Here is a 19,957-nt window from a genome sequence, read left to right as displayed (position 1 = left end):
CGATACAGCAAAGTGTCTGCGCGCGATCTGCCAAGTCTTGCTGTGGTGAGGGCTGCTCACCCCCCAGCTTAGTAACTTGCATCCTCGGCGCTGCAAGTCTTTGCTGCTCTTGACTTTTTTAAAATTCGCTGGTCATTGGACAGCGAGGCAAGATTTGTGTGTTTTTAGTGTATGTGTTGTTACGTTTTTAGGCACTTTGCCAGCGGCACGGGACTTCCGAAGTAACTGCGATGCAGTGTATAAACAGTTTTTGGTAGCTAACGTAGAGCAGGTTCTTCCGGTTTTCGTAAGTGGCGATTCTTGAAGCTTCTCGTAGTTCATGAATACACGCAGAACTCTTTCTCAAAAGTTAATTTGTACCTAAATTTGTTATTTGTTTTATAAGAATAATTTTTATCTAGTGAATGTGGGAAGGAGTAGTGTCCAGAATATATGTTTACATTGGAAATTCAGTATTTTCTTGTCTGTATTTTTCTTTCTCCTTTCCTCTTTTCTGTTTGCCTTGTTTTCATGTCTTTATCTTAGCAAATAGTATTCACAAGCATTTAAAAATATTTTAATATTAAATATTATTTTAGCCTTATATCCGGTAGCAATGGAATATAGTATGTGGACTAGCTCTAAAAGTGGTGCTGCTGAGGACCTGCTTGCAAATGTACAGTCATTACGGAATCAGCTGAGGAGAACTGAAAAAAACCTACAAACTGTAGAGGAAGAGCTTTCCAGGTATGAGTGTTTGGGAATGTCTCTTATAGTGTGAATCTGTCTTATTCAGTGTAATGGATTATTGAAATAGCTTCTTTTGTGCTTTTCTTCTGAATGCTCTTTATAAGCAATTAAAAATAACAAAGAAAAAATGGTGTAGCAACTTTTTACCCTCCATCCTAGCACTAATACAAGTGAACACTGTGGCCACTGCTTCGATGAGGCTGTAGACTTTACTCTGGAGGACCTTGTTCAGCCTAATTGCAACCATCAGGGCGTTTCCAACTCTGAGAAGAATGCTGGTAAAACATCTTGCCAGGATTTTCAAAGAAAATCTGAAGTAAATACTGCACTTCATTGCTTATTTTTACGGCTTTGGTTTTCTAGTCTATGCATTTATGGGTATTTTTTGCTTCTATGGCTTGGAGTTGATACACTCTAGTATTGGGCAATTTTATCAACTAAGCACTCTTGATCGTAACGTGGTTTAAATACATTTGTTCTGCAGAGTTTCCAGTGATGTATATATTGCTTGCATTATGCACATGTAAGTGCCTGTGTGTTTATGTGTGTATACGTGTATGTATAGAACAAATTTTTTTTATGTCTAGTCTTACTTGGTACCCACAACTTCTGATAAAACTGTGGAAGGAAATGAATGCCTTAAGGAGAAGCTGGATGCCCTCTATGAGCAAAATGCATCCTTGACTTCTCAGAACCGCTACCTAAAGAACAGAGTGGAAACAGTGAACTTTGAATTGATGCAGTCAAAAACAAGAGTATGTATTTTTAATGTATTCATCAAAAAGAAAAACAAACGCCAAAGGCACAAAAGAAGTCCCAGTGACCATGACTTTTGAGCCTGCAGTTCCAAGCAGAACATCCTATTTCTTTGTTTTGTCTTAATCTATCTAAATTTAGTATTAAAAAATTAAAATTTAGTATATGTTTTCATAACATTCGTCTTTAATCTTGGAACAGAATAGTTTGCTATCTGTTTCTGCATAAGCAAGACTATATTGGTTATGAATTCTTTCTGTTTGTGTTCCAAAGTTTAGTCTAAAGCCAGTAAGTTGCAGAATGAAGAATACATTATGTAAGAAAATAAGTCAGCAATGTATTTAGTACTGTATGTTCACAGGGCTGAGCTATGTTAAGATTAATGGGAATAATAATGGCACAATAGTAATTTGTCTAGGAAATGAACAATGTTGACCTTTTCAGGTTGGATTGATGTTGCTACTTTGAGAAGTGAAGGTGAGTTAGAAGGAAATATTGATTCTCATAAAACATTACTGATTTGAATATACACTTGTAAGTATGGGTTGGTTTTCTTTTAGGACAACTACATTCTTGAATGTGGTTTATGTGTGGCATTAATAAAACATAACTATGCTTTGTGCTTTTTGTTTGAGAACTGTTATCTCCAAGGCAATACAAATAAGTAGATAAAATGTTTGACTGTCGGGCATGGTAAGAACACACAGTGGAATATAAACGTCTGGTAAAAAGCAAGAGATGGGATCAACATAGAAAGAAATCACTCTGCTAGACAGCATATAACACTGGAAGGGAGCTAGGGGATTGAAAGGATGTTAAATGAGCAGAAAATCAGAGGTCAGTTTGAGTAGATGAACAAGCATATTTTTACAGTGAGGTTAAGAGCACTGTTTCATTCATCAGGCAGATTATTCTTATGTGTCTCACCTGAAGGTATATATGCAAGTGCTAATGAAACCCCAAATATGTTTGCATTTCAGATTTCTTACCTTGAATCGACTTTAGAAACACATTTAGTCAGCATTCCGAAGTTGAAAGAACAGATTGTAAACCTGGAAGCAGAAGTTTCAGCTCAAGATAACATTCTGAGGTAATAAGTGTACTTTTAAATCAACATTTTTATTGTGATCTGCTTGCTTGTCCAATCTCTTTTTTGGGGTAACAAGACTGGTACACTGTGGGTCATTATAATCTGGGACTTGAAGATCTGAAAGATGTTTTGTTTTGTACTGAATGTACTTCAAGAAATGAGAGAAAATAATAAAGGCTCTTAAAATAAACCAGTTTATAATGTACGCTAAACATGAATGTGCTCTTATAACTGACTAGAGTGATTGTATGCTGCATGACTGCATATCTTCTACGGTAAACAAGCATGTATATTTGCAAACATGACTGTGCAGCATGTGATGTAAAGGATTCCTTCTTCATAAATATATTGATCAAGGTGAATGGCCAAATAAAGCTAATATAAACAATGTCCAGAGGCTATCAGTTTATCTTACAACTTCATGATATAGGATATTCTATTAATATCTCAGTAGTCTGTCTTCACACGAGAAATAAACCCACTTATATTTAATTTACATTTTAGTATCATTTCCCACGTGTGTATCCTGACCAGTCATACCTATTCCGAGAAAAATGGCAATTTCTGTGTTCAGGTCTCATGACAGAAAGTCAGCCGTCTGTGTTCTTGGCAGTCGTGACACTGGATGCCTGTTGATGAGGTGTGGACACCACTCCAGACTGCAGACGTACTCCTGGGGATTCTGGAGACTATGGGTGTTCCAAGCCTAGCTTTGAGAGTTGTGATGTGTTTGACTAGCACTTCTCAACCATGTGCAGAAAACAGCAACAAAAATCTAGTTTATTTGCAAAAAAAGTTCCTATTTTTTAATAATACTTTGCTTATTTGCTAGAGATGCAGAAGATAAACTAGATCAAAGCCAGAAAACAGGAATGGAAAGAGAAAACTTGTTGCAAAGATACAAAAAGGACTACAAAAATCTGAAAATGGAGTTAATTGAACAAAGCAAGCAAGGAAAGAGGTAGCTACATAGTTGTTAATAAATGAACACAGAATGATTGTGTATAGCATTTATTTCCATTGGCAGAGGTTTACTTTGTGGAATGAATTGTTTTTCTGTGTTAAGGATGTGGGTTTTTTTTTTTCAAGTGGGAAATTCTAAGTGAAGATACTTTTTAAATAGTCACTTTTTAAAATCTGAAATTTGCTGATAGTTGCAGGCTGTTACCATATGCTAGTAACCAGTTTATCACCTGTTTTTTCCCTTCAGAAGAGATGTACTGCAGTGGAGAGCTGAAATGTGTACAGAATGTATTTTTCCTGAATTACTTTTGACTTCGTCTTGCAAGAAGCTACAATGTACGCTCAGTACTCTGTATTCAGCAGTATTGAGTGCTGTGTTTTTGTTGTTAGTGGGAGGAAAGTGATAGGAGCACAGCTTCCTCAAGAGAACGTTTTTAGTGTTATCCTTCATCTTACCTGTCTATACGTTACTGTTGAAAAGGGTGCTGTAATTCTGTCCCAGTCCTCATTTCTTTCTTCTTGCCTCCTTTTGCTTAGCGGTTGTGTGCCTTCTGGGAGGGCCAGGTAGTTTCTTTTGACTGTTGGAGGCTATCATATATAATCCTATCACCTCAAAAATGTAATTTTAAAGAAATGAAAGGAATAATAAAAAGATTCCTGTCTGCCCAATTCATTTAACTGCATTGCCTAGGGCAAAAAATTGACTGAATTAATGACTTCGGAAAACATTTCTTGAGGCTTTTGAATGCAAAATCCTTGTTTGGCATGTCCATCTACCCATGAAATTACCTCCAACCTTCCCATAGTTAGACACATGGAAATACTGTGGGGCTTGTGCTACTGGTCAAAGAATGTGTTGATTTATGTTCAGTGTTCGTGGCTGTACTTACTTACTAGTTTCAAATCTAAATATTCTGGTACTTTGGGAAAAGTGAGCTTCTGCCAGGTGTTAAAGGCAACATACGGTATTATGGTTAGTATTAACAATTATTACAGTTTGCTTTTCATCAGTCATTGCAACTACTTATTCTTTGGCCAAACTGAAGCACTTCAGGCTAATGCTATTTTGTTTGTTATTCTGAAATCCTTTATCCCCTTCTCTGAATGCTTTTGCCATCTCCAGATGGGCAGTGGTCTTCTGACTGAGAAACACTAATGTGAGGGCAGGCTGTACTTAGGTGAGGCAGATGCCTCATCCCCACAGTTCCCTTAGTGGAAGAAGGGGGCCGGTTAGCGTGGTGCTGGTAACACCAAGCTCAGGGGTTCGATTCCCGTTTGGTCCCCACGTGTTGCCTGATCTAGTCGAGAGGTGGCGTCCCTGCCCATGATAGGGAGGTTGGACTAAATGATCGCTGAGGTCCCGTCCCGCCCAGGCCATTCTATGATTCTAATGTTACTGAGCAGTGGTAATTCTTGCGTGCCTGTGTCGGGTGTCCTGAGCGGACTGCACACTCGACCTGTCCCACGGTTGCTATTCCAACTTCTTCCCTAGGGAGAGCAGCGCAGTGTTTAGCAAAACACCAGGCAGGCTGGGTCGCTGCTTTGAAGTTACTCACCTGGTATCATCCCAGTCTCAGTTTCCTTTATTATTATTGATGCATCTCTCCAGTATCCTCCGAATAATTTATCCTTTGATGAGTTCCTGTCAGTCCCACTATAATTCTGTCACAAGAGCTCCCTTCGGTATCAAAGTCTTCTCTAGCTCCCCTTAAGCAGTTTGAATTTTAAGGAGCACTGCTATCTTCTGCTTCCTTATCGTGCATGCTGTCCTGGCCCTTAAAACAGGCTTTTACTGCCAGGGATGATTTTACTGGCAGGATGACTTGAATCAAACCCCTTCTAAAGGGATATCAAACTGTTTGGTTTTATGTTCTTAGTCTTACTGGAATTTTGTTTATGTTAATATGCAAAAATGATATTTAAAATTAATTTCTTCTTTGTGAAACTTTTTCTACCTCGGACTTGAAAAGCTGGAAGAAGAAAGGAAGTTACCTGGAGCAATTAACTGAGTAGTTGTTTTTAGTAACTGGAGGGGATAATTACATGATGACTGAAATCAGTGATTTTTAAAACCAGTATGCTTCTTTGCAGAGCAGAACAGCAAAGAAATGAAGCTTTGTGGAAAGTCGAGGAGCTGACAAGAGCTTTCAAAAAGTATAAAGAGAAAATAACTGAAAAATTGGAGAAGGTAAGAGTTTTTCACTTGTTTTTGCCATGCTGTTAGGATTCTGCTTCTTCCAGTAAGCTAGGCAGCATACAGTAAGGGATTCACCGGTGAGTCAATTGTTTCCTCTTGTTGGTGGCAAAGTCCTAAGAGAGGTGCGGCAGGGTAAGCAACAGTTTGTGGTGATAACTTGAGCTACTCAGTTTTAAACACTCTGGACAGTCTGCGTCTTTTAGATATCCTGATAATGCTGCTGCTTCTTCTGTTTCTTGCTTGCCAGCTGGGAATTTCACATTTTAGGAGTATATCATCCTTTTAAGAGAATTCTTTTGCCTCTGACTCCGTCTGTAGAATCTGTTCAGTGAAACAGAAACTAGAGAAGAGCTGAGAATTAAGTTGATCTAGTTGTCAAAATTTTTAATGCTTCCTGCCTTGTGGGAGGAGAAAATACAGGCTTGAGACAGTTAGCTCTTACAGTGAATTTTTATATGATTAGGTTTCTTTCCTTGTGGAAAGAGATTGCCAACCACAAATATACCCTAAAATATTAAACCGAAATAGCATTACTTTTTTTTCCCAAATGACAGAAAAAACACAAACTTTTCCCCTCTCGTTTTCCTCATAACAGTGAACAATAGAATTATCTTAAGGCTTACAGAAAGAAAAAAAAAAGAAATGGAACAGTGTTGATAGCATTCTTTTTTTAAAAGCCTGTTGGTCATGGAAGCTTAGATTATCGTTGTACAGTAACAAAAAAATTGCTTTTTAAGGTTAAAGCTGAAGAAGTAGCCTTGGGAAAGCGTTTAATCAATTGTGAGAAAGAAAAAGAGAAGTTGAACGAAACGTGTGTAAGCTACAGAAAACATGTAGACATCCTAGAAGAACAATTAAGGTAATGCAAAGATTTTTAAAAATCTCTGTACAAGTTTTTGTGGAAAAAATTGGATGTTATAGCTATCACTGTGAATGTGCTGCTCAATTTATATAGTTCAAACTAAAGCAAACACCTCGGATCAGTGTCAGCAGTATGACAGGCAAACCATAATACTGATTAGGTAAAAATTGTTAGCGAACATTTACAGGTTTCTAATTTATTTTCTGAAACTAGTCCTTAAAAGTTTTAATCATGCAAGTTGCCACATGTTCACAGTTAGAAGCAACACGCTGCCAAGCGTTCTGAGAGCATAAATTCTCTTGCTCTCACACTGTTTCTGTGGGAGGTGTGGGTACTCTGGCTTTATGTGTATCTCTTCTACTGCCTGCAGTCTGCTGGTGTGCGAGCCCACAGAGGAAGCGCTCTGTGAGCTCACTTACAGCACCAGGTGCGAGCTGCAACTTCTTGCACACCACAGTGTCAGTCCGTAGCTAGAAGGAAGGATGCTTTTGACGTCCAGTGGGCAGGCTTCACAGTTAAACCCTCCTTGATCTGTTTCCTACCAGTGACTGTCCTGATAGTGCTTAAAACTGTATTAAGTTGCTTAAGAATGAGAAGTGGTCTATTTTTTCATTTTATTTGCTGATAGCAGTTTGCATTTGGTCCTTAGGAACAGTAAAACCGTCGTAAAGCAGTGAAAACTTTTCTGTCCTTTGTGTAGAGCTAATCCTTGATTTTGCGAGGAAGGAGATGAGTAAAACAGTATAGTTACGGTGTGTTCTCCTAGTACTTTTAATAATAAAGATCATCTATGTTGAGCTATGTCTTTTAAATGGATATACTTTTTTAGGCCATTAAAGGAAGAGAATCGTAGCACAAAAGAGGAAATAAAGACTCTAGAGGCAAAGAACGCTGAAATGGTATCAATACTGACTCAGTCTGATCAGAAGATCGTTGAGCTTGAGAGTAAACTTAGTGAAAAAGAAATGATGCTTAATGAGAAGAGTGCTCTAATAAGTGAAAATGCAGAGCTGAAAGCACTTACTGCACAGCAACATAACCACTTGAAATTATGTCACCAAGACATTAAAGACTTAAGGGAAGAGCTCAACATACTAGAAACCATTATTTCCCAGTTGTGTCGGAGTACATCTGAAGAGGTACAGTAACTGGTATATCCTTAAAAATTGTATCATGTGTCTTAAACCCTCGTAACTGACATTGCATGAAAATCCTGTGATGTTCTTGAGAAATAATCTGCGTAAAATATCTTCAGTTTTCAAGATGCATGGATGATGAGTTTCTTAATTTAAATATTTTACTTTTGTCTTCCCATTCAAGGGCAAGGAATAGGTGCTTTGGAATTGATTAATCAACAAGCATTTAAAATTACACTTCTGTTCCTCAGTTCAATGTATTGATGCTTCAGATACGTGTATATTCTCTAAAACATGATGATGTCATGTCAAAATGTATGATGGAGAGGTTTTTCTCGGTGGAACAGTGTGACATTTCCCATGTGTCAGCCTCAGCAGTGGAGACATTGGAGCAGGAGAGATGTTCATATAACTCTTTTTTTTGTTTGTTTGGTTGGTTTTTTTGTCTGGGAAAGAGAAGGCTCACCTTCCTTGACTGCAAATGAACTTTAGTTTTACCGGCATGAACCCTGGCTTATATGCCTGAAGCTTATACTGGTGAAGCTTTATCACTAAACTGCCCATGATTGGGAGAGTCATATAAGAAACCCAAAGTTGTGAACTGACTGGGGTTACTGGTGGAACTGTTTGGGAAGTCAGGAAGGGCTAGAGAGATATGCAAGGTCAGGAGTACAGACTACATCAGATATCTTTACTTTTGAAGTAGAAGTGTGAGTAATGAAAGCAAAATCAAAAGCATACTTTCTCTGTGATTTTTGGAATTACCAAAGTGATCTATGCTGAAGAGAATATAATTTATATAAAGATGTTGTTATGCTCTGTTGTGACTGTAGGCATTTATTTGGAAGAGCCTTAAAAATTGTTTTAGGGCCTTTTTTGGAAAACAGATTTACATTTCCTGGGGAAAAAAGAAAGATTATTCTAGTAATTTAATGAAATGTTCAGAAGCCCTCTAACTTGAGAAAAAAATTGTATTAAATGCAGTCAAAATCTGAAAGAAAGCGTAATATGAGAAGTTGAAAACCTGGAATTTCTGTCTCCATTTATTTTTCACAGCAAAAATGTTCATGCTGCAGTACTTGTACAAAGATATCTAAAGGAATGGTCTCAGTTTGAGAGAGCCTTAATGCCTATAATTTCTGGTAATGAGAGACAAACCTGCAGCGCTCTGCAAGCTCTTACTTAGGATAATAATTTTAATTACCAAGTTATCCAAACTTTTAGCATCCTGGCATACGTGTCTAAAAATTTATATGCTACTGTAAAATGTGAATTAATCATGCTGTGAAGCAATTGAAAGTTGATTTTGTATTGATCTTGGGTTTCCCTTAACTTTTAGTTTAAATGGCACCACTTGAAACACCAGCTATCCAGTCCCTCAACAGAAGAAGCTCACTCTGTATCTTGCTGTGAATCAAATAGACCTTTGACTGCTGACCTAAGGTATAACTTTGTGGTTACTGAATCACAGCAAGAATAGGCAGATAATAAGGTGATATTAGAACTAGCATGTAGGAGGAATGTTAAATAATTGTCTCCTCCTTTATAATAGCACTAGACTGGCAATGACAGCAGAAATTCAAGAGCCTCATGCAAACTTAACTATCTGTACTGGAGCTGAGCATCTTTCTACTGATAATGAAGGACAAGAAAATAGCAGGTTATGTGGCCTGGAAACAGAGCCTGTCAAATTGATCAGAAGTCAAGGAGGTAAGCTCACCGAAATAGATGTGCAGTTCTGTCTCATTAACCCACAGAATAGGCATTTTTGGTGGGGTTTAAGTTGGTTTTATGGTGTTTTTTAAATATATGTCTAAGCTAAGAAGTATGATTTGGTTGAACAGGCTGCATTTTGCCACCTTGGAAATTTGGAAATTGTCATGTTCTCCAGGCACAGTCTTCTCATTCCTTTTGCTTGTTAAGCAATATCCAAACTATTAGTTGTGTCAGAATAGAACCATCTATTTTTCCGTTATGCAGGTCATGCTTAGGTCTTTGTGTTTTCTTTGATTCTTTTCTCTGTATCCTCCTGTTGTGGACTTCCTGCAATTGCTTCTGCAGTTTCTCTTAGGACTGATTCCCAAAATTACTTCAGGACACCTATATAATGTTGCTGTCTCTTCAATTTTTGTTTGTTTGTCAGGGTATTTTTTTGTTTTCTTGTTTGGAGGTGGTGTTTGTTTCCATGAGTCATAGCTTTCAGTTACACTAAGGAAAAAAATAACCTTGTTTCTGAATATGGTGTTAGTTCAATATGCTGTAATTATATTTCTTCTCTCTTTGGTTTGTATGATTATTTGCTTAAGTGCTGGTCTGTATGTTCTTTTATGAATTATTATTAAATCTATTTTTTCTACTTTGAGAGAGGAGAAAATGTCAACAGTTGGAACTTATCAGCAAACAATTTGAAAAGGAGAGGCAAATATTCCAGAAAGAGATAAAAGAGTTACGTTCTAAACTGACAAAAGCAGATGATGAGAATTCTTCTTTGAAGACCAGCATGGCTCAGAGAGCCAGTCAGTTTCAAATCATACAGGAAGACCTACTGAGGAAAACTAGTAGCTTAGAGAGAGAAGTAAGTTTTTTAGCAGCACTTAAAAAAAAAAAAGTCACTTTTTGTTTAGTTCAGTAAAGACAGTAGTTATGGAGAAGCTGCAGTTGCCATATTAATTTGAAAATCTGGCTTAGTTAAGAAAAAATTATTTAAGAAAAATTAGAAATAAACTTTACTACTACTACTTTGATTTGTTATGTGGAAAATATGCAGCCTTGTTGCCTTGGTATGGTTGAATTAATGTGTAATCTTAAGAAACAGATGTCAAAGGAACCATTGTATTTTTCCTCATTAAATGTTAGTACAGTTGCCAAAGATTATCATTACCAAAGAGTCACAAAAAAGAAAGAAATTAAGCTTCAGTTAGCTCTCTCTAGTTGAGTAAGTTAAAATTCTTTACATTCTGGAGCTAATGTGTTTATAGAATTCCAGCATAATGGGATTTGCAGTATATCCTAATAATGATCATCAGTGTTTCATATTTGTAATAGCTAATTCACTCATTCACTCACTGATAATTATCGTGAGTTGGATAAAATTGAGGTAAATTGTCCTGAATTCTTCTCTGTAGGTAGTAAAGTTTAATAGACCATACAAAAAGAATCAAACAAATAAATAATGAACAATGCTAGGAAATAGTGGTAACTGAAATGGAATTGGTGGTAAGAAAGTATATCTGCACACTTTGAATAAACCTGAAATGGTTGTTTTCATACTGTGTTGTGCCATATTTAATTTCAGATAACAAAGAAATCTTCTCAACTTACTACACTTGAGAAACAGTTGAAAGAAAAGACTGTTGCTTATTCCACTGCTGCAGCAAGAAACGCTGAGTTGGAACAGGAACTCATGGTAAAATGTTCTCAGTGAGAAACTACATTTATGTAAAAAGTCATAAGTGGAGATCATTAGAACAGTATTATTCTGGATATTCAAAATGAATAGACTTTCAGATCTGCTAAACAATATATGCAGTTTTTAGACAATACAGTCTTTAAAAAATGAATCTTGCTTCAAATAAACCATCCCTTTTTTCCTACTTTTGAACATGGTAAGTTACCGACAGGTACATTTTTCCTTGTGGTGATATGTGCAAAGAAAATCTGGTCCTATTGAACTGAGTTGTAGCATTGCCATTTGTTTCCATGAAATACAGATAGACCTGTGAATAAAAAAGACTTCTTAATGGTAATAATTAAGATGGTGATCTAACAATTGGAGCACTGTAGTTTCCAGTCTGGGTATTGTTATACAAACTTCTTCCATTTTGGGAAAGATTCTGAGGTTGCTACAAAAGGAAACTATGTGGTCCCTTTCAAATAGAAACCTGTATTTTAAAAATTCCATCTATTCATGTGGACATGGAATTTTTTTGTCAGGAGATCCTTGCTCCAGTTGCTATAATCTGTGCCCACAGTCCACCTTGGCGGACACCTTGTCTCGCTAGTGGCTGCATTTAGTGACATTCTGTGCCTGTGTTATAGGTGTGATGTTCTTTGAGCTAAGACATTCTGTGTATAATTTCAGTGTTTTTCATGTTACTCGTCTATGAAATCTAGCAACTTGATCATCAGATAAAGCACTATTTAATATCACAGCTAAATATTTTTATTAAGTCCTTTTCATTGCTGCTGTTTCCCAGGAAAAAAACAGGTGTATTTATGAGTTGGAAACAACTGTGAGCAAGGAACATGAGAAAATAACTTTGTTTTTGGAAAAAGAAAAGTTGCTTCACCTTGAACAGCACAAAGAGATGGAGAAACAGATTGAACTAGTAAGACCTTCATTGTGTGCTACTGTGTTCGAGTGATATACATACATTTCTTTGGTTTTTTAGTACTTCTGAGGTGGATTAAAAAGTTACATCTTCTCCCTACATTTCGTGATTTAGTTCGTTTTCCATCTACCACTACACAATCTCATGATGTCCCTCTGAGATATTCGCACCCTCTTTTCTGCTCAGCTGAAGAGAACTAGGGACTTAGGACGAATACTATTGTTCTTTGATCCCAAACCCCCCAAACGTATTGCACTTTTGCCTGTTGGGCTTAAATCATGACAGCTTCTAACAATATTCTCTCATTTGCTGAACCTCTGCCAGCCTGAGCCTTATGAGCATGTGTTCAGAAAGAACTATCAGTAGGTGTTCCAGTCTTTAGAGAAGAATTCTGTTGCTTAATTTGATTAAAAATATAACCATGGCTATTTCTAGCTGTTCGAGAAGTTTGTCACCTTTTACTAAAGAATGTATTCATGTCTTGCTGTCTTGACTGATGACAGTTACGCTCTGCCTGCCCTCATTCTTTTGATTAATAGCATATTACTCTAAAATATTAAGCATTTGGTTTTTCTTCTTGTGTTAAAGACTGTGCAATACTGCTGATGGCAGAAATGTATTTACTTTTCATTCTTAAACGTGATAGGTGAATAGAATTTGAATGATATATTTAGATGCACAAATTCTTGGAAAAAGCTTATCAAAATTGTGAATTATTTATGAACAGCTTCAGACACAGCTGGAGAAGAAAGAACAACAAGTCATTGAACAAGAGAAAATAATATCTATTTTACAACAAGATGTTTTACATAAACAGCATCACATTGAATCATTGGATGGGCTGCTGATAGAAAGCAGAGAGGTACGGTTGGCCCTTGACTTTCTTTAAATGTAGATCAAAGATGTGACAAATAATGATGAAAAGTGTATCCATAAACACATGGAAAAATTAGAGAAAATAAAAGCTACTTATGCTTTTGATTTTTAATTTGTTTGTGTAATTGCCTGAATCTAGTGTAGTCCCTAGCTACTGCTACTATATATTGCACAAACTTTACAAACTTTATTGACTTTTCATTATTTTCTCTCTCACTGTTCTGTTTATGCCTCTGCTTTGTCCCTTGGGCTTCTTGCTCTACTCAAAGGAAAGAGATCTCAATAAAGAACAATCTCATCTTTTCTGCACTAGGTAGAAAATCAAGAATGTTCTATTATGGTGATGTTTTATTCCTTTCAATAATTACTGCTGCTGCAGAATATGAAGGGAAGCCTATCAGGAACAAAATTCACTTGAGAGTATGATGCACACAAATACAGTATACAAACAATTGTGTTTTAAATACATTGATCTGATTTTCTTTCCTGATTCTTAGTATGAGTTTTTATTAGTTAAACTACTGTTACTATGTTTAAATTTTGTTCTCTTGAGTGAAAATATGTGTACAAACAGGAAATGGAAAGTCAAAATGTCAAGAAAGATCAAGGATTGAAGATGCTGAAAAGCCAGTTAACAGAAGAAACAATCAAAGTTAGTATGCTCTTTGTAACTTTCAAGTAATAGTTTTGAAGTTTGCAGTAGTGGTATATTTTCTTTTATCCTCTACAGGAAAACTATAGTAAGGCTGCTTTATAGAAATTTGTCTAATGTAAATATTTCAGAAGTCATCAAACAGAAGGGGGTTTTTTTTGTTTGTTTTATTAAAGGTATGATGAAACCTGCTGTAAGAGATTATGCAATGCATGATTGCTTTATAAAATTACTTAAAAAATTAATAGAAAAAGTGTAAAATAGATTCACGGTGTTGAGATTCTTGCAAGTTTTTCCTTTCCCTTTAGGTAGAACTCAGGCAGTGTCTCAGCGCAGAAGGGCAAAAAAAAAAAAGCTATTTAGTAGCTTTTTGAGAGGAATTGTTATTTTTGAAAAAGACTTGTCACAACTTGCAATGATCATTTCAAATTTATTTATACAATTCTTTATGTTATAAACCATGGTGGATTAATGATTTGGTATTGGGCACATGTTTGCTTTTAAGTTCTAGCTACAGAAAAATACTGGAGTATCTTCTTATAACTGATAGTCTCATCTGATTTAAATGCAGTCTAAAGTATTGTAAATTAATTTCACAAAGAGTTTTAATTGCTTAATATTATCTCAAAGTTTATTGTAATCTTCTATGCCTATTTTAATACTCTAGATAAAAATGTAGCTTTTCACTCAAAGATCGTTTTTAACATTTGTTTTAGATTAGTTATAAAAACCATGCCATCCAACTTTAAGTAATCTGTTACATTCAAATAGGTGAGACAACTTGAGTCAGCACTAGAGGCGTGCAAGGAACAAGTTGCAATGTATCTGAGTGAGTCACAAGAAAATAAGGAGATGTTTGAAAATCTACTCAGAAAAAGGTCTGAAGAGGTAACAGCTTGTTTTAATAATTCTGTGTTGCAGAGAATGCTTGTTATGAATGATTTAATCTAAAAGCTTGTCTGTGAGACAAAACATTCGCAGCAGGAACTATGAACAAGAAGGAAGCAGGGAAAAGATTGTACACTTTGTTAGGCCAGTGGGGGAAATCACAATTAAGAAACACTGGACAAACTTAGGGAAAAGAAGTACGAAGGTAAATGTATTGTTGAAAGAAGTAACAAAATCAGAATTAAGTGAAAGAAGGCCTTATCTTGGGGGAAAAAATTGAGAGAGCACTACTGCAATATAGACTTAGGTTGATTTGTGTTTCAAGTATCCTAATGGGGAAGAAGTCCTGGGCCTAAGAAAAAAACCCTGAGTTTTATCACGCTTTCCACTACTACATGAAAGCAAGAAAGAATTAAGTTTAAATATTATTTGTATGAATTTTTATTTATAGGGTTGCCTAACGGCATGAACTCATTATCATAGCAGGCTGTTCATGTCAGTGCTGCACGACCTGTGGAGGGACAGGCTTTAGGCATCCAGAGGTGCCTAGACCTTGCACAGGAGTAGGTGAATGAAAATCTGTGGTTTGTGTTATGCGTAACCCTGTGATTTTTGCTGCTGCTTTCTAAGCCCAAAATCTGTTGGTTTTATACAGCATATGAAGAGACTGGATGCTGTGTGAAGCGCAAGGGTAGCGAGTGAAGCTTTGTGGTTGTGACCAGTGTTTTCATAAGTAAATGACAGAGTCACTACTTCCACTTTGGGGTGGGCAATGCCAGAATTCTTGGCATTCATCACTGAGAAATCAGACCATTCAACATGTTAGGCACTCAGAATTTCTGTTTCTTATTGAATTGATTATTGTCATAGAGGCAGGAAGAAATAAAGAGGAGGACTGAGAACAAAATCTCAAGGGGAAAAACAAGGACTTTCTGAGAAATAGAATGAAAGGAAAAAAGTAGTTTGGTAGTTTAGAAATGAAAAATCCTTGTTATGTGTTTTTATTATATTTACCAGTTCAGATATATTTAGAAAACAAGAATTAAAAAAAAAAATATCTGGGGCTGACAAGTTACTTCTTCTTTCACTTTATTAAGCACAACTCAGTGATGAATTACGAGATGTATTATGTAATGTTAAAATCATAATGAAACTAAATTCAGGGCCAGAAGTTCTATTGAATTGCAGGGGTGATTCTGAAGAGAATCACTGATGCAAATAAAAATGTTTTATTGTAATGTAAAATAAATGCGTTTTCAGGTTTGTTATTTACTGAAAGAAATAAAACTAAAAGAGCAGAATATTCTGGACACAAGTGAACAAAATGTTTTTCTACAACAAAGTTTGCGTCATCAGCTGCAAATGTTGCAGCAAGAAGCTATCAGAAACGGGGAGCTAGAAGATGATCAAATTAAACTGGAAAAACAGGTACAATACGTTGAGAAGTGTCTACTTAAAGACAGATAATTAAATGCTTATATATATGTTTTTGTAATAGCTTTAAAATGAATGTTTCCTTAGATAAATGAGTTTAGTGATTTATTTTGTCATAAGCCTGGTTCTGTGCTATCAGAACCTTTAGCTAGCATTAGAGCAACTAAGTACTTGGAAAACCAAATCCTAGACTGCACTTAAGGATAGGTATACTGAAATGCAGAAAGTTGAATCTTTTTATATTTACTAGAAAATATTTTTCTTTTAAATATGACTGCAAAGTTCTGGTCTTAAATTACATACAATTTAAGACTATAAAGTATTCCATTGTGTTAAAACTCTTGCTATGCAAGTGGCAAGACAAGGATGGACAGTTCTCTTGGTACGTAATTTAAAAGTACCAACGTTTTTTAAATACCATTCTCAATAGGTATCCAATCTGGAACAAGAGCTTCAGAAGCAGAAAGCATGTGCAGAGGATGATTTGAGAAAGGCAGAAGAGAAACTTTGCATAGCTTCTCAGGAAGCAGATTTAAACAGACAAAAGGTGGATGAACTTAACAGTACAGTCAGGTAGGAATTTGGAATAACTGGGAGGGGTATTCTGCAAATAGACTTATTGTTCAGAAAGACTGTCTGAAATGGTATCCAGCTGTGTGGTCGTACAGCTCAGTCTCTGTATGAGCATAGACTGGAAATCAGAAGGGAGGTTTCTAACTAGCAGAGGCCTGAGTTTATGGAAGTCTTCCACTGGAATTTAATGGCTGTTCCGGCAACCTATTTAGCGTTAAGATGGCATTTCATAATTTAATTTAATTCATAAGTATATCAGGTTGCTTGTAAACCTAGATAGTAAATTGTAGGAGAGCTTGGTCGTCTTGAAGAACATGATTTTTATTGCAAGAAGAGCCTACTTAAGATGACTTTTTAATTCCTATTTTATTTACAAATGCTTGTCTTCTTAGATCATGTAAGGACATGCATATGTTGCTTTTGTTATTTCAAGGTTCATTTTGTACTAGTTGTTTCTTCTATTTAGACAAATGAAATTAGAGATGGATCAGTGCAAGAATGAACTTACTAATATGGAAAAAGAAGTAGTGCAATTAAAACAAGATGGTGAAAACAAAGCAATGTAGATAAATTAGTTAGACAGTACTTTGGAAGAAGCACGATCAGAGCTCAATGAAAAGGCTATTTGCTCTCTTAGATTGTTTGTGACTGTAAGACAACTTGATACAGTAGCTCCTCAGCTCACTTTTAATTTTTAAAAGTGCTATTATTTTTTGGTGATTCTGTTTGAGAGTCTACTAAAATGATTTTCTGAATCTCAAATCCGTGAGATAATTGTTAACAGGAATGAATTTCTTTTGTACTGAAATTGTCCAGCTTTCTTTCTTGACCATAAATTAACAATATTTTCTTCTGTACTATTCTTTTCTAAGAACATTTTGTCCTGATAACCAATTAAATAACTTGAATAGTTGAAGTTATTAGGAAATCTCTACCTGGAATATGGTTAACAGAATTATTCCATTTGTGTTTGTTTCTTTGCAATCAATTAGTTGATTGACGTTTTATAGTAATTTGGCATAAGTAACACATCTTGTAATTTTCAAGCTGAATACTTAAAGCTAAGCAATTTAATGTGCATTAAGCAATTAAACATATGAGAATTTCAGGTATTGCAAAGGAGAAATTGAAGACAAAAACCAAGAACTCCTTGACATGGCCCAAGCATTGAAAGAAAGGAATTGGGAACTGAAACAAAGAGCAGCTCAGGTCAGGTCATTTTAAGTATGTTACTGACAATTATTCCTGTTATGTGGTAGATAACTTAGAAGAAGTTTGCTAGGTTTAATTGCCTTAACACACATTGTTCCAAACTGTACTGTTAACACATCCACAGTGTAAGTCTTGATGTTTGATGAAGCAAAGGAAACGTCTGCACTGAAGTTTGCTTGGAAATGATAGATTCCCCTCCTCGTTTTCACTGGAGTATATTTGAGTAGCTCTGAAGCAGTCTCTAAATATGAAACATTATCTCTGCTGTGCATAAATTTCAGTCTTTTGGTCTGGCTTCGGGATTTGATACCCATCATGGAAAAGCCATTCTTCTGTCATTTATAATCAGTCTTCTAATAGCTCCTTCCTGCAGGAGTCACTAGCCTTTGTATCCAAGAGTATTTGAGGTGCAGAGAGAAGGAGAGGAGAAGATTTAAAAAAAAAAAATATTTAAAAAATCTGTCCAAGGAACTAACACTTTAAGGAGGCTGAACCTTGCAATATATTGTTGCCACAGTACTCTGTGAGCCGCTCCAGGAATTCATCAAAGCAGTAGGATTTTATTTTTTTTTTGCTTTGGCAAATTTGTCACTTTCTAACAAGATGTATTAGTACACTAAGCTACTCATTACATTCTGTTTAAAATGAGAACTAGGCTTGTATTCTGTGTATCTGAGGACCAAACATACTCAGTTAAGTACTTTTTCCTAAATTTTCTTTTTTCTCTATGTTTGGCCCCTATATTTGAAACTGGATAGCTAGGGTGCAATTTTAGGTTGACTGCTTGAGAGAATATTCCTGAGACCACAAAGGATCAGTTTCATTCATTTTGCTGATTGCCTCTTAAAATCTGCATACTAGTTAAAAATAAAACATTTCTTTTTCTTCCTTTTTTACCTCTAGATTACACATTTGGATATGACAGTTCGTGAACACAAGGGAGAAATGGAACAACAAATAATTAGATTGGAGTGCAGTTTAGAAAAATCAGAGTTAGAAATTAAGGAATGCAATAAACAGGTAATTCTTGCTTAAAATAAAAAAAAAAAACCCAACAGTTTCCCTAACAAAGGGCAGCAGGAAGTCAAGTCTTAGGACACCGTAGCTGGCCAAGTATAATCTAGAAGAGTAAAACTGGTTCTTTATTGTAGGGAGAGGGGAGGGAGTACCAGCAAAAATATTTTATATTTGTTGATTAAAAGTAAAAATTTTGCAGGGTAATACCATTAGAAAAATTAAAATGTATTATTTTTACTTGATAGTATATAGCTCCCAAATAGCTCTCTTAATAAAGGAAAAAACTGACAAAAATGGAATAAAAAATTGACAAAGGAATCAAGAGTCAGAAGTAATATTGTGACAGTATTAGTGAGTTTTGTTTGGGTTGTTTAGGTTTTTCTTTAATTGTCCTGATTTCAGTAAAATATCTGTTATGATGTAATTGCATTTTCTGTTAGATTGAAAGCTTAGAGAGGAAACTCCAGCATTCTAAAGCTGAGCTTCGTGAGAAAGAGTTTGAATTGCTCCAGAGAGATCAAGAAATAAGCCAGCTGAAGAAAAAAATTGAAAGAAAACAACAGAGCCTAGAAGCTCTTGAAAAGGTAAAATATTCCTTGGATGCACAACAAATTATTAATTTTTAATGCCATTAACACAACTGCCTAGAGGAGAATATGTTATCTCTCTAGAATAAGAGTCATTACTTCTCCCCAGGTAATTGTATTGTATGTCCTGGTGTCTGCTGAATCTTAATGCCCTGAAGTTACACCAGTTTAATGTTTTAAAATTACAAATCAGAGGTAAACAGGCTTTCTGCAGAAATAAGTTCATTAGAAGATGCTTGTCAGCTGGAGGTAAACACCAAAACTGAAATGGCTTGTGCTGTTTTGATTCTGCTGCATTTCTTTCTCTATGACAAGGAACTGGAGGAGTCTTCTCTCTGTGTTCTCGCCGAAGGCATTTGATCCCTGCTCTAGATCACAGGGACTTGGCTGTGTCACAGCTGAATATGAAGGTTCTTTCGCTGCAAATTCAAGCCATGTCAGCTCTTCCATCTTGATTTCTGTTACAGGTTATTTATGACAGTCAAGAACAGGACAGTGCCTGCTGCTACCCTTCACACGTATCATTAACATACTTCCAACTTTTCCTAAGACTCTGGGGATGATTCTGAAGGAAAGGATTTCCTAGCTAGCCCTTGTACAACTGTTGACTAGACTCATCCTTTCCAGACAAATTGTCTTTTTATTTTTGCCAAG

At 35.9% G+C, this 19,957-nt stretch overlaps 1 protein-coding gene across 1 annotated transcript in view; it reads left to right on the top strand.

Moving 5' to 3' along the window:
- Positions 1-595: 595 nt before the first annotated feature.
- CCDC18 (coiled-coil domain containing 18) overlaps positions 596-19,957 on the top strand; it is a 19,751-nt gene continuing 389 nt past the window's right edge. The window contains 22 exon segments of the mRNA XM_009866084.1: positions 596-726; positions 889-1,045; positions 1,317-1,484; positions 2,466-2,575; positions 3,408-3,536; positions 5,630-5,726; positions 6,473-6,594; positions 7,427-7,736; positions 9,073-9,176; positions 9,286-9,443; positions 10,097-10,308; positions 11,029-11,139; positions 11,930-12,061; positions 12,792-12,926; positions 13,515-13,592; positions 14,364-14,480; positions 15,741-15,908; positions 16,345-16,487; positions 16,954-17,127; positions 17,597-17,696; positions 18,603-18,719; positions 19,157-19,300. Coding sequence (XP_009864386.1) covers positions 596-726; positions 889-1,045; positions 1,317-1,484; positions 2,466-2,575; positions 3,408-3,536; positions 5,630-5,726; positions 6,473-6,594; positions 7,427-7,736; positions 9,073-9,176; positions 9,286-9,443; positions 10,097-10,308; positions 11,029-11,139; positions 11,930-12,061; positions 12,792-12,926; positions 13,515-13,592; positions 14,364-14,480; positions 15,741-15,908; positions 16,345-16,487; positions 16,954-17,127; positions 17,597-17,696; positions 18,603-18,719; positions 19,157-19,300 — 3,117 coding nt within the window.

This window comes from Apaloderma vittatum, unplaced genomic scaffold (genome assembly GCF_000703405.1).
Source record: "Apaloderma vittatum isolate BGI_N311 unplaced genomic scaffold, ASM70340v1 scaffold44403, whole genome shotgun sequence".
Lineage (NCBI taxonomy): Eukaryota > Metazoa > Chordata > Aves > Trogoniformes > Trogonidae > Apaloderma > Apaloderma vittatum.
Note: the sequence above shows the minus strand (reverse complement) of the source record. Positions and strands in the feature narration are given on the sequence as shown.